Source organism: Styela clava, chromosome 15, assembly GCF_964204865.1.
Source record: "Styela clava chromosome 15, kaStyClav1.hap1.2, whole genome shotgun sequence".
Taxonomy (NCBI): domain Eukaryota; kingdom Metazoa; phylum Chordata; class Ascidiacea; order Stolidobranchia; family Styelidae; genus Styela; species Styela clava.
In genome coordinates, this window is record NC_135264.1 from 8,613,984 (window position 1) to 8,628,556 (window position 14,573).

At 35.5% G+C, this 14,573-nt stretch overlaps 2 protein-coding genes and 1 non-coding gene across 3 annotated transcripts in view; 2 read left to right on the plus strand and 1 right to left on the minus strand.

Moving 5' to 3' along the window:
• Positions 1–103: 103 nt before the first annotated feature.
• On the plus strand, positions 104–2,870 carry LOC120333904 (beta-1,4-glucuronyltransferase 1-like). Its single transcript, XM_039401300.2, has 4 exons — positions 104–254; positions 861–1,056; positions 1,129–1,953; positions 2,579–2,870. Exons 1-4 carry the CDS (start codon positions 118–120, stop codon positions 2,756–2,758), a joined length of 1,338 nt encoding a protein of 445 aa, XP_039257234.2. The 5' UTR covers positions 104–117; the 3' UTR covers positions 2,759–2,870.
• A 5,837-nt stretch (positions 2,871–8,707) lies between these two features.
• LOC120334715 (U6 spliceosomal RNA) lies at positions 8,708–8,811 on the minus strand. Its single transcript, XR_005568550.2, has one exon. It is a non-coding gene; the product is annotated as a U6 spliceosomal RNA (small nuclear RNA).
• A 3,542-nt stretch (positions 8,812–12,353) lies between these two features.
• LOC120333878 (laminin subunit alpha-2-like) overlaps positions 12,354–14,573 on the plus strand; it is a 60,837-nt gene continuing 58,617 nt past the window's right edge. The window contains exon 1 of the mRNA XM_078120474.1: positions 12,354–12,775. Coding sequence (XP_077976600.1) covers positions 12,394–12,775 — 382 coding nt within the window. The 5' untranslated portion in view covers positions 12,354–12,393. The remainder of the gene's footprint in view (positions 12,776–14,573) is intronic.

Genomic DNA, 14,573 nt, shown 5'->3' on the forward strand with positions numbered 1-14,573 from the left:
ATAGCTACTTCAATATGTATATCTACTATGCAGATATGGTTAGACTACCGATAACTAGACCTATACTCGCCGTTATTATCGTTGTTTTTTTGCCAACAGACACATTAAAAACTAACAATGAATAAACAGTTGGTAAGGTATTTATACTTTGCTATATTAGTTTTTCTTGCTATTGGAGCAGTACATTTCTTCAACAACATAATTTCGATGAAAATTTTGCAAGTCATAGAAAGTTTGAAAATGATTGATAACCGGTAAGAATACTATGTAACATTTCTGTCTGATAATGCAACCGTCTTAGACGGTATACTTTGCGCTCCGGAAGTATTCGTACCAAGATGACGCACAATCTAAACAACCCTAAACTGGTACACATACTATGTTCAGGTTGTGCGACATCTTGGTACGAATACTTCGGGAGCACCGTATACTTTAATAAACTAATGCAAGACAACTAAATGAGCATATTGCTTCTCCGCTTGTGGAAATTGGTCTGAAGAAATGTTGAAATTTCGATGGTTTCGTTGTCTCATTAAGTTATTTCTGATTGGCAACCGTCACAAATGTAAACAAGGTATGCCTGGAAAATAACTATCCAGTAAAGGAGCACGGTTTTTAAACATCGCTGGTCCATAATTTTTTGAATAGAAATGTTTGATAACAACGGGCCACAACATGCCCTGTCGTTACCAATCGCTCTTTACTGATATTATTCCGTTTTCATATTGACTTTTGTTTTTAATTTCAATTTTTCCCCTGTTCAATTACAAATTTAAAATGTCGAAGCAATATTACCCCATTCAAGGTAACAGTTCTAGCAGAACCTTGTATACATTCGCTTTATTTGCAATATTTTACAGCTTACTGGAGTATCAAGGTGTTTTGGACAACAGTGGAAAAAATATTATAATTGAAAACGTGAAATTAGCGGATGAACCGCCTATGAAACACGATGTGTCGATCGTAACACAACTCGATGGTTCAAGAATAAAAAATGTGGCGAAAATGTCGCATAGATGGAAAGGACCAATTCAGGCAACCGTGGTTATAGTTTCGGTAAAGTTATTCCTTGCGATTTTTCATCCAATCGGCGGACATAGATTTTATAATCTACCAAATTGTATTCAGGTAAATTTGTGGAATATGACAATGGAAGTTGTGGAAAACCTGAGAGTTTGTCAAAACGACATCAAAAGATACGTCTCATGGCACATACTAATCATGACAAATGCGAGCGAAACCAGAACTAAGTTTATTTACACTAGTCAAGAACAGAAGTTACGAAACACACCCAAGAGCGTTCGAGAAGAAACATTGTGCTATTGGGATCTCGAACATAAAATGGGTAAATTAGCAAGAAAAATGATACATTCCGGACCAAAAGGAACCAAACGAGATCACATAGCATACTACCCTCAAACCGTTGCTATGAACGTTGGATTGAAGGCATTGACTACTGATTTTTTTCTTGCTATTGACAGTGATGTTTTCCCCAGTCACGGAGCACGTGACGGTTTCAATAGAATGGCTGAAAAACTCGATCTTTTCAACCCCGCTGAAATGCCTCCACCTTATAAAAAGCTCCAGCAATGGCCAAGCGATGTAGATATAGAGGAATCAATTTGTGCTCGGCATAAATATTTGAAAAATCCGCCTCATGATGTTTATGTTCTTCCAACATTCGAAGCCAACAAAAAACTTCCTTATAATGTTTCATCTTTAAAAACAGCGTTTATGGAAAAGAAAGCAAGAGCTTTCTACTCCGCTTCCAGCGATATTTACGCAAGAACAGATCACAAGAAATGGATCGAGTTATCAGATATGGACTCTAATGTAGAATGCTCATATGAAATCGAGTATGCTCGTAACTATGAACCGTTTTTTATTGCTAGGAGAGGGGTGGCACTTTTTAATGAAACGTTCATTGGACATTCTCAAGTAGATGTGCACCATGTAAGTGAAGTTATACTTGCTATTTTTTTCACAATTTACTCGTTGCATGTACACTGTGTCTCTATTTTGTCGTTCACGTCATCTCACAAAACATCTGATCAACAGATTACGGGAAACTGATGCAATCATCAGGGTGGGTATAGGAGAGTCGATTGAAAAATAATAGCAGTGTTTATCAATACATCTGTAAGCGCCGTCGAGATTTGACAAGTTGAAAACTGGAATCGTAAAATAATATCTGTCGATGTTTCATAAATATGATTTTATTTCTCACAAACATGAAGGCAATTTTGTTTTGTAAATACATCCTCCGTATTAATCAATAAGCATCTTGGCAGAACTTTCATTCGCATACTTTAATTTTTCGTTTTACAACGACCATTCATTTTCAAAAGCTGCAAAAGCTTCTTTATATGAATCATAGCTAGGCAATATTTCATTAGCAATATACTTTAAGTAAAACGTCCGGAATCGCTCTAATAACAATTAATTAAGCTAAAATATATAAATAACGTTGGGTTTGTGGAAAATATTCAGTTTTTATTGTCTGTTGTTGGTTTGAATACTATGACCTTGCACTTTAAAAAAATCTGTATAAAACTATACATTTCTTTATTAATTTTAGGTTGCCCTGCTTGCTGCTGTAGGATACAAGTTTAAAATTTTAAAAAACGCCTTTCTTGTCCACGACGGCATGAAATCTTTGAATCCTGTAACTGGACAAAGACGCAAAGAAGCATGGGAGATGTGGGCAACATGGGAAGCTTATCTAGATAATTTGGACAAAACATATCGACAAAGATAACGTATATAATATATATAAATTGCATATTAGTATTTTACAACCGACTGTTATAAATATATTAAATGGATGCATCGGCTTTAACATAATTTTGGTAATTTAAAATATTGAGCCACCACGTTCTATTTTTGCCAGTCGGTTTTGGCGTGCTCGTTTCAAACTAATTTCATAAGAAGAGAAGGCTGAAGTTATAATTGCAATGCATGTTATGAATTCTCTCAGGGTCGCATAATCACGACGTAGCAATAGGAATTGTTATTCGTTAGGACTGCAACACGAAATAAAAACTTCATTGAAACCTTCATCTTGAGGCTTTGGTAGGAATATACTGCTAGACCAAGCAGATTTCGACACAACAGCCGTCTATAGAGGCAGGATGTGTAGTGTGGTAACTACATATGCGTGTTATTTGGATTTTTAAAAAAACTTCGAAGTCTTCTCAAGATCCACTGCACATTTTAATCTGTCTCCTGTTCATTTTATTCGGTTCCTATATCACTCGATTCCTCACTTTTACGTTTTAAATTGAGCAAATTGGCAGTCGAGATGTCTATCTTTATTATCTCCACGTTCTAACAACGGATAAAATTACTTATCTAGAATTGAAAATAAAGTAAGTGATTAGACAACCGTTTCGATTTATAAGTTTACCGCAGACAATTCTTTCCACCAAAGTTACACTTTAATTACGCATTGTATTTGTAGATTTGTTTAAACTCTGATTCATTCAGCATTTTAACCCACTTTTTTTTTAAATGAGTGATAATTATGGTAGAAAAATTCACCACGAAGGGTTAGTTCATACTTTAGTAATGAACAAGATCCGTCACCGATTTTAGGCTAGAGCGAAATGTTAACAAGAAAACAAGTTTCTGCCAAGGTCCGAACCACTTTGCGGGGACCGTTTGTAAACGCGATGGCAACTACACTACGGAAAGACATCAGGGTCTGTTTCAAGCCGATTCTACAAACCACGGGTGTATGCGTTTCCGTATGCAGAAGTCACCACGATCGCCTAACACGCAAAATATCATTGTTAAGTCTCCCAAGAGTATTGTTCATTATAACATGACCCACCGGCGTATGCGTTTCTGTAGTGTAGTGGTCATCACGTTTGCTTTACACGCGAACGGTCCACGTCGTTTTAAAATTGGTATTTATCTAGTTAGTGTTAGGAATGATTTGAAAATAGGAATTTTCCAGTGCAATCTTCTTTTTTTAATTTTGAGCGGTAGCGAGAGTGTTTATTTTTTGCCTGGCTCCAGGAAAGATCCGAAATTTTGAAACGAACGATTTCATGGTATTCAAAGTAAAACAAAAAGTGGTAAGGGCGTCTTTTTCAACATTATTTTGCTCTATTCAAGAGCTATTACTGATAATAATTGGCCGTTTCGGGGCTTACTATCAATTCATCCTCCAAATTAATCATCCGATTTGACAAAAATGCGCGATTGTATAATCTGGAGAACTCGGCGGTGAAGTAAGTCTATAAAAGGGATTTTAACGTAACGTTAAATATCAGTAGCTGCTTATATATTGCCTTGTTTGTAGCAAAATCGGGCAAATAAGCATCCGTAATACGTCATATCAAAAAAAATGGGTTGCCAAATTTTGGGCTGGCTACGCTCTTACCGATGTGAATAAAGAAGTCGATTATCACGGAAACATCAATTCTTATCAATACTTGGGAGTATAAGATTGGGATTTCAAATTTGAAATTTGGGAATAAAAAATGAAAAAAAGTTCACACATTTATTTCTTGTAGAAACTAAGCATAAACAACAGACAGGCTAAAAATGGATGTTTTGTACAAAGCTTCCACCAACGCTTAAAATGAGAAAGTTAGTAAGTATTCAGTTAGAAATGCATATTGCGGATGCCGTCCTTGCAGGTTATAATTACCTGGTACCCGACTTCCTTCTTGTGTGTTGCCAGCGGTCTGGTTCGTGCCACTGACGCCGTCCTACCAACTTCAGTTCAGTAACTTCAGTTACTGGCTTCTTGACTTCTTTAATGTGTTTTTGCTTACTCTGCTTTCTGCCACTGACCCGGTCCTTCCTACTCTGCCTAGTTCACAACTAACTTCCTTCCCGTGTCATGGACGTTCTGTCCTTTACGCTCAGAAGTGTCGAGGCCGCTCTGAAGTGTCGCGGAAATGAAAGAGTGTGGAGAGAGAGAGTAAAAACCAGCGAGTGCGAGTGCGGTCTCAGGGAGGGAAACAATAAAAACGAGCAAAAAATGAAATATGTCGAACTCGGCGACTAGGCCAGTCCAGCTATTAATCGGCAGAATTGCAGGAAAAGAAGAAAGTTAACAAGAGTAAACAAACCATGGACATTTGCACCCCGTAATTTTGAAACCGTGTTGTAACATTCGCGTAAAATTGCACCCTCGTAATTTTGCAACCGAGTACATTTGCACCCGCGTACTTTTGCGCCCATGGACATTTGAATCGACGTGCAATTGCACCCACGTACATTTGCATATGCACCCTCAAACTTTCATGCGTTGAAAAATTACACTTATGAATCTTTTTACCCATGTATATACCCACTCATAACCACGCAATTCCTAATTATGTACAGGGTGTTGAAGATGAATTGAAGGGAGTAAAGTAATTACTGACGTGGAATATGAAAAAGAGAACTTTGCTATGTATTTGCGTGGTGCATTATCGAATTATATTAATTGACGCTATAGTTCAAGGAGTAGAATGGTGCGAATTACTAGCGTTCGCATATAAGATATGACTAAGTATTTGACTTCGGTACGAACCAATATGGCGGACGCCGGGACGAAGTGTGTGCACCAGGTCAGGGTCAGACCATAATTTTATTCCAATTTTCCTTACTGAGTTCGGGGACTATCCAAGTGACTCCCTTAATATTTGTTCCTGAAATTATGCCCTAATCCTAAAGTGGTACATATACTACGTCCCGCCATCTTGGTACGCATACTTAGGAAGCACCGACTTTCGTGTCCATATATTTGAGTATCGTTCTCTTATTAATTAAAATTTAGTCTGATGGTGAAGATGAATAGAAGGAGGTAAAGTAATAGCTGACGTGTAAGTATTTGCGTGGTGCAATATCAATTGACGCAATACTGCAAGAAAGTATTGGCTGAAGCAATGAGGTAGCTAGTGGCACATTGTAGAGAGCGTATATGCTGTAGGCAATATGCTTTGTGTATGAAAAAAAATTTTTGCCAAATGCAAATCGAAATAAAGATCGCAGAAAATCGACTTTTTCAAAGTATACAATGTAGTAAATTTCTACTAGGCTCTGAATAGCGAGCGACTCATACAAAAATATTTTATCGTTGATTAAATCTGTTGGCGCTTTTCTAATTCGGTGTTAGCAAAATGTAATTCGGTGACGTTTCTATGCAGACAAACTTAATCAAGGAACAATGATCTGGAAAGAGCGCTGGCGTATAGTGAAAAATATTATCACAGGGCGAAATCAAATCTAGAAACACGTTAGCGCTTTATTTATAGGACATTCTTCAAATTCCCCTCTTTGTTCATGTGTCGCAATTCGAGAAATATTCTTTTCCTTTGGTGTGTCTGAATTGCTGAATCAATTAACTGGCCAAGTTTAATTTAAATCGCCAATCCGAATCAATATGAAAGATAGTTCCCAGGTTATTCATTCATAATGCGAAGTCTTGAATAATTAGAAAAGCCATAAGCAACTGGAGCAGTGGTTACCAAACTTTTATTATCGTAATACCCACAGTCTGTACGGCGAAGTATGTTATGATATCCATACAAACCTTGTAACTATATGACCAGGCTCATTGACTAGATGCGAGCACCGAATTTCCAGCTTTTTCGCGGAATATAATATCCCAAGGATTTCTCAATTCTTTTTCTCATAGAATTTAGCCGAATCGTTTAATTTTAGCAAAATCGCAAAAGGGTTATTTACCCTGCACACTGAACACAGATCTGCATATTGAATTTTAACGCTTTTTTCATTTTGTCATTACTTGTGACAGGAGCCTTTATAAGTTAGGTAGAAGTTGCCAGCGCCTATTTTTTATATAATTTTTGATAAAACTATAACGCACTATATTGTTTTTGTTTCTAATAAATACGTGCCTCCCGCCTTTACACCATGTATCCGAACTAAAAGTTAGTAACTGAAAAGTAAACCAACGAAGGAGTAATATTATTTAAAATTTTCAGAACAATCAACAGCTTACATTATAGGATGTTTGTTCCAACCGCGAGGTGACGATGAAGAGTTTTGAAAATGTCGTTGTAGAATCAATCGAATGATGCAGGAGAATAAGCATCGAAAAATTATTGAATCAATATTTTATTTAAAGGTTCAGTCGTGATTTGTAACTATTGTTTTATGCGGTTTTTAGCGTTTTATGTTGGTCAAAAAGTAACTTATAGTGGAGTGTGTAAATTCATCTGATGTACATGAAATGCTTTTCACTCTGACCACGATTCATTGAAGATCCGATTGGACAGATCAGTGATAATTTAAAGCGAATCTACTTGTGAACTGTGGTATCTAGTGTGGTAACTTCAATACAGAACTCCAACTACAACTCGGTAAAATATCGATAAAATAAGATTAGTTTAAGTTCATACCTATCATTGAGATTATGAAATTTATACGACCCTTGCAAATATCTTACATTTGCGTTGTGATAAACACAAGTGAGCAATTATACGAGTAAACTGAAGTACGTTGCAGTTAAATTTTCTAGTGGAAACCGCTAAAGATTGGAGATATATTGAATAGTCTGGTCTCATGTAATAACAACATTTCTTTTTCATGGACCGAACATTCTTGTTTAATTTTGAAACACAGCTCTCTAGTAGGTCGATCACCCTCAATCATTGTTGTTGTAGGGTTGTAGAGATTGTATCAAGGTATAAATGAAAGTGAAGAAATTTCCAAATCAGGAAAAAACTTCTTATATTCAGGAAATTCAAAGATTAGTCAATCGGAAAGAAACGTCGACCGCGCTCACGGGGTTCGTAAAGGTCACTTCCTCCCTCAGATTTCAGCAACTTTCTGTTTTCTCATCTGATGTATTCTGATCGCACACTAGACAATATTTTACCTAAATTTCCTCTTTATTCATAAAGCCATCACGCATTTGTAAAGCAGACGAAAGAAGTTGTAAATTATGCTTGATTTTATGTCATCGAAAAATCACCCCTTGAATGTGTTTGTTCGAGGAACTTCGATGTTACATTTTGAAAAATTGGATTTCATCTTTGACAATTTCTCAGGTCGCATTTAATAATTTGAATTCAGACATTTCCGGGGTCAGCAGACTTTCATTTCCTCATAAAGGATGTGAGTTCAGCCGCTGTCTTCCTAATCCCATCATATAGAAGTATGAGAACAGAATAAAATAATAATATCAAATGTGATATATAGGCAATATAATTTGGAAACAAGGTTAAAACACTGCACTATTGAACGATTTTCAGAGTATGAGATCGAATAGGGAATCCGCGTGGAATGCTCCACCCACGCATTATTTTCGTCCATAGGTAACAGTCTCGTGAAATGACTATTCGCAATAAGCTAATTTCATATATCACAAACAGTCCTGTCATTTTGAAGCGCCGTTAGTTTGTTTTCAATAAATTAAACTACAACTATAATGTCTCATAGTTGTCAAACCTGTAACCGGTACCCATATAATACCGCGTATAATATTTGTTTTTTTGGACGAATGTGTGACATCTTGCGGCATAGCCACTCTTGCATGAGTCATGTACTTACTATTTATTGTGGGCCCATTTGCAATATTTCTAATCAGAAAGGTTCTTTGAATGAATAAATTCTTTTGAATTTATATCACGATTTTGTAAATATGTATTCATTAATATAATTCTAAAACTAAATCATTTCTGAGTCTTTTCCAGATTAACGCAGCACCACGACTCTTCACTTAGAACAGTCATCCTTAGTTTTGATGTAGCATCGCTTCACGATTGTGCGTGTCATCCTTGCGCAGGGGCCGTGCTAATCTTCTCTGTATCGTTCCAATTTTTTCATATGTACACTCGAAAGTAGTAGCATCCTTGCACGCACATGGATCCTCGAATGCAAAGGCAAGGGAGGATAGGTATAGTTAGTTTCGTTTATCCCAATAGATACAACAACTATATATATTATCTATATATTGCAGTTTTGATATATAGTTCGTGAGGTACTTTTTCAATTTTTTTCAACTTGAAATCAACAAATCCCCGTCCCTGACTTTGATTCGATTTTTTCACGTCAAGTTTTAGGTCGCATTATTATTTGTTATTGTGAATAACATTAATTTTTTTCAAATATGACTTCCGTAATCATTCACGGGCACCTTGCTGAGTTGAATAAATTAGATATCTAGATTTTTCAAAGGCGGAGACTTTGATCTGAATATGCTACGGGAAATTGGTTATGCGAGACATCAGAAACTTTTGGTAGCTCCGGTAATGGATTATCGGATTATGATATCGCCAGATCAACACCAAAGGAATTCTTATGTCAATCGCACATTGATTAATAGACACCGTATCATTTAATAGCGTACACAAATTGAAAATATAAGCAATTGCGGACCATATGTGGGACGCGTATTGTGATGAGAATTTCAATGACCGACCATACATGAATCAGTTAATATGAACAAGTCTATGTTGAGTGGGTAAATGGAATCTTTTAGAAACGAACACTGAGCTGAAGTCGAAAAGCTAGCAAAGAAAACATGGCAAAAGTGTATTTGCTTTTCAATGCGACGCCGTTTACAATTTGATAGCGAAATTGGGAGTGTTTGGTTTCCGCTGAATAACCTGTTTGTGATTTACATATTGGGGACCAAGGTATTTCTAATAAGTGGATTAGGCAGGTATTTGGGTATTTGCTCAACACTTGAGCGTTTTTCAATGATTATGAAGAACTATAATTTTCATGACTACATACGCTTCTTACTAGTATGAAACAATCACACATTATTATACTGTAATGAAAATACTAAAATGATATGACAAACATTTAATCGAACGTTTAATGCAAGCTGCCATATTTCAATAAGATATGTCGAAACAAACCCATCAGTGGTCTTCCAAAATAAATAGTATATCATAATAAAAACTTAACACAACAAACTACTGCACAGAAAGTGACTTGTTCTATCATCTCTAAACTGTGTGGAAAAGTATCAAAAATGTCATTTCAATATTTCTGTTTTCAATATCTTTGATGGATAGTTTTATTTTCACGTCTTTTGGTTCATATGGTTTTATTTCTTCGTGACAATGAAGTTCTGTATCTATTAATAATTTATTACTATTGGAAAGTCGGGCGATCATCTGTTCTAAGTTGCATTTTGATTAGTATAGTATACAATTTCTACAATGAGGGTCTCTGAGGTTATAAAAAGATCTTGATATCTAATACGTTTTATCAACAATAAAAAGTGTTTTTATTGAATCAATAGTTAACGAAAATCACACACGCCTTATGACAATGTGATCTTATATCACAGAATAAGATAAAAGGGGCGGCGCACCTTTGTACCCTTTGGGTACAAGGGTTTCGTCTGACAGGCGAGAATGCCTTGTGAACAAAAGGTCCCGATGCCGGATTACTCTAACACCAACCAGAAAAAGTGATTTTACTACGATTTATACGTTAGAATTAAAGTATGTTGTATGGTAGAGATTGAAAATATACAGGAATGCTTGCAATAAAATTTTTAATAGATTATTATGCTACATCAAAACTTCTCATTGAAGTGCTTCTCGGAAAGATTTTGTTTATTACTATGGTTAAATACAGTATAAGTTTACAAAAATCTAGCCTTTATCGCGAGTATTAGTCTGTATAAAGTGTCCAGGGTGTTTGTTTGATTAGGCTAACGTATCCATTGGTCTATAAATGCGTCATTTTAGGCGTGGATTGTATATCGAAGGTTGAGAAGAAAAAAAATTCTATCTCTTGTGATGTAAAATATAGATTTTTAAACTATATACTTTGGAAGAGTTTTGTTAGAAACACCATTAATTTGAGAAGCAATTTTTTTTTTCAAATCTTGGATCCGTTAGAAATAAAAAAATTCTTAGAAAGAGCCAGTGTTGGATTTCAGCAAGGAACAGTACGTTGAATAGAAAGTAATAATAACACTTGCTGGATAATATGTGATTTGTATTAAATAACATTGCACGTAGAGAGATATTCAGAATTGGTTACTCGCAAATACTTCTCCCGAAATAAAAATCACTCTTTTTTTTATAAATGACTTCCCAGTACAGTAAAATTAAAAAATTTTGAGTTATTAAAACTAATTTCACGCACTCAAGAAATAAGGATTTATAAACTTAGCAATTTATGGAATGTGAAAAACTTAGAAATCAATAATATTAAAACCAGGAAGGATATTCACTATAACGATGTAGAGTAAATTAAGTAATATTTCCGATATTAAAATGAAATGGATTTTTCAAATTACGTTATTTTTATATCAACTTTTTATCGCTAACATTTTTTCGTATAATCTCAACAAACCCCGGAATAGCGTTCGTTCATTCGATCACTTAGTTGCCAAAGCAGCGAAGGAGCATTACCGTGATGCCAGATATTAAATTAGGCTGTTAAAGACTTTGATTTTGTCGTCTACTATCGAATCCACAGGGGCTATCAAGGTATTCGCGATGTAACAGCTGCTACTGAAAACGCTAATGGCATCCGCACTCCATATGCGTTCAAATCATTTGCAGCCACAATGGCGGGACTTTGCGGTGTCGCTGCCGTATCCAAATTAGACACTTACTCAAAGTTACACCGAAATGTTAAATTGATGAAGTGTTAAGTGGAACTTTCCCGGACAAATTAAAGTAATATGTAAGGTTTCATTCACGTTTAAACTTGAATTTGAATTTCGTAAAATGGTTTTGCTGCTCGATTATTTGATAAAACTTTGTTTTCTAGATTTGGGAGTTTTTGTCCCAATTTTTAAGGGATGCCGTACAGTGTTTTGATATACGTATATACCCAAATAAGTTATTAAAAAACATTTCAAATTGTTTTGTCTGTTGGTGAGGTCCGTAGACCACATGCAGGGTTAGTTTTAAAACTATCACAGATTAAATAATTCTGTCTGCTTTTCGTGTCTGGTTTATGCAAGTAATATTTGATCAAATGTGACATTCTGAACTTTAAACGAAATCCTCTTAGGGACTTGATTGCTGCGAACCCTCATTTTATCATCATCTCAAGTAGTCTGAGCTCGAGGTATACTGATAAGAGTTCGACTGTGACATTTATCTAGCACTTTAAAATGCGTTCTTTCAAAACGCAAATTGAAAATAAATGAGGAAATAGACAGATTATTTCAAAATATTTTGATTGCTTTGGTGGTTTATTTATGTCTACGTCCTTACAGTGAAGTAGTTGATTCTGTATTGAAATGAGATACCGAAGCAGAATTATCTTTGCAAATACCTTAATGCATCGTACTCTGTGAAATCAGAACCTAACATTAGGTATTGGTCCGGTATAATATGTAGTAGGCCTACGTGTTAATCGTGTATGTGTTTTTACATAGAATAGTTTCTAATACATTTATTAAAATAAGTTAAAGATGTACCTGGATGTATTTATATCCTGATTATGGAATCCACAAATTCAGAATATGCAGCAAGTGCGGTAGACTACAAGGAGTTCGCAATAAAAGCTATGCATTCTCTAATTAACCGTCAACAAATCAAGCAATACACAAAATGCAAAACTGTCGAAGCGAATCGACACAGAGAATCAAGATATTTTGTAAATTGTCGTAAAAATTCTACGCTAAGAATTAACACATTCCCTAGGAGGACGAGCTTCATTAACTTTCCAAGTTGCATGAAATGGATCATTGTTACATCACAAACAACTCACTGGAACATGCGATTGATGAATATTTTGGCGGGAGTTATCTTCGTAACGTTATTTTGTGGATATTGTGTAACAGCCCAGGAATCGCTAGATTTTAGGAAGGATGTCAGACTGGGTAAGTCTTAATCCCGTATATTGCTCAAATGTTCGATTGTAACGAGTCATTATAAAAAAAAAAATATGGAAAATTAACGCCACTGTTGAGCCCATCGACTCGAACCAGTTTATCGTTTGTTTGGTATTGTAATTGAGGATTGTTTGTAAACATCACTCCCTTTTATCTACTCGCATTTCAAACTTTACTGTAAACACATTGCAAACAATTTCTATGTACTGTATTATCGCCATACTTTTGTGCCATCGTTGAATAAGTGACAATATGCAAACTGGACGCACATTTAGTGATTATTTTACTAAGACATTGGGTGTACAGCAGTGGGCCATTGCGAATCCGGGCGTAGACAGACTGATTGTACACGACGCCCAAAAGGAAATAGTGGTCGTACCTGAAACAATTTGTCGGCAACATGAGAGGAAAATTTACGCAATGAGAACTTTAATGTATAGACGAGTCTGCTTATCACGACAGATTCAAAACCGATTATTTGGAGTCCGGTGTTCAATTCGGAATCAGGTTACGCATAATCTTACGCACAAACCAATTACTTGATAATGAGAACTTGAACGATCTTACCAACACACGTAAGCTTGATATCATCCAAGCACTAGAAAGGAATTATTATCAATAAAATAATTGCGGTTTGTCAAATTGATAGGAAATGAATCTTGACTATATATTTTAGTACTGAAATCACTATTAATTGCTAATAACAATTGTAAATGGAATATTTTGGCATTTTCGGTTTTGTTTCGTGGTATCAACTCAATTTACTGCAAATTGTGGATATTGTAGAATTACGACATGTGGCGCGCCATTGGTGGACGATTCAAATATCATTGTAGAGCTAAACTGACGTCACTGTATCTAGTTTCACAAATGTGCGCTGCTGTATTTCATTCCCACAAGTTAGTACGGAACCGCCATTGAGAAAACACGCTTCAGTATTTTCTTTAGACTCCACATGGGGTTTCAAAGGCATTCTATACCGCTGAAACAATTCCACAACGCTGTCATGGATTGTGAGTACACGAGTACGAACAACGTTGTGCAATATTAGATTTTATTAGTAATTGTCTGAAATATTTTGTTGTCGTCTTGTAAACTTTGTGGCAAGTAAACAATACTGATATGCCGCCACATTTTTATCCAGACAAGGAAACTGGATCGAAATCCATGTTTTCTCTGACCCTAACAATAAAACAAAGTATATGAAAGGGCACAAAAACAATTGAATACAACGTGATAGTATTTACAAAGCATGTTTACAGGTGCTGTGGAAATATACACCGTGGTTACCTCACTTGATGTAACCCATGTATAGGGTTTTAACGACTAGTGAGTTAAATTCGAGTCGCAATGCCGTTCTTTCTATTCCTATTTCCTCTATCTGGAAATATACATGAAATATTGATAATACGTGTTACAGTTAATACACGATTCATTCCGTATAGTCAATTAAAACATAAAATTCTCTGAATATGAATCGCGATTTTTGTGCTATTAATAACTGGTTAACAAATAGAATGGTCACGTAGCGTTAATATAAGTCAATATCAAATATTTGATGATGGTGGATTTTTCATGAAGATATAGCGACATATAATAATGAAAACTCGTTGAGGTATTTTGTTACGAAAGACTTTTGTGTTTTATCCTCGTAAATTAGTATTTTCTATATGAATCCAATTACCATAAATAGTTTGAATCTAAATTATAACATGCCATGTGGAGCAAGAGTAAAATATGAAGTAAATGCAATGCTGAAATAAAATCATAAACGTTGAAAAATACA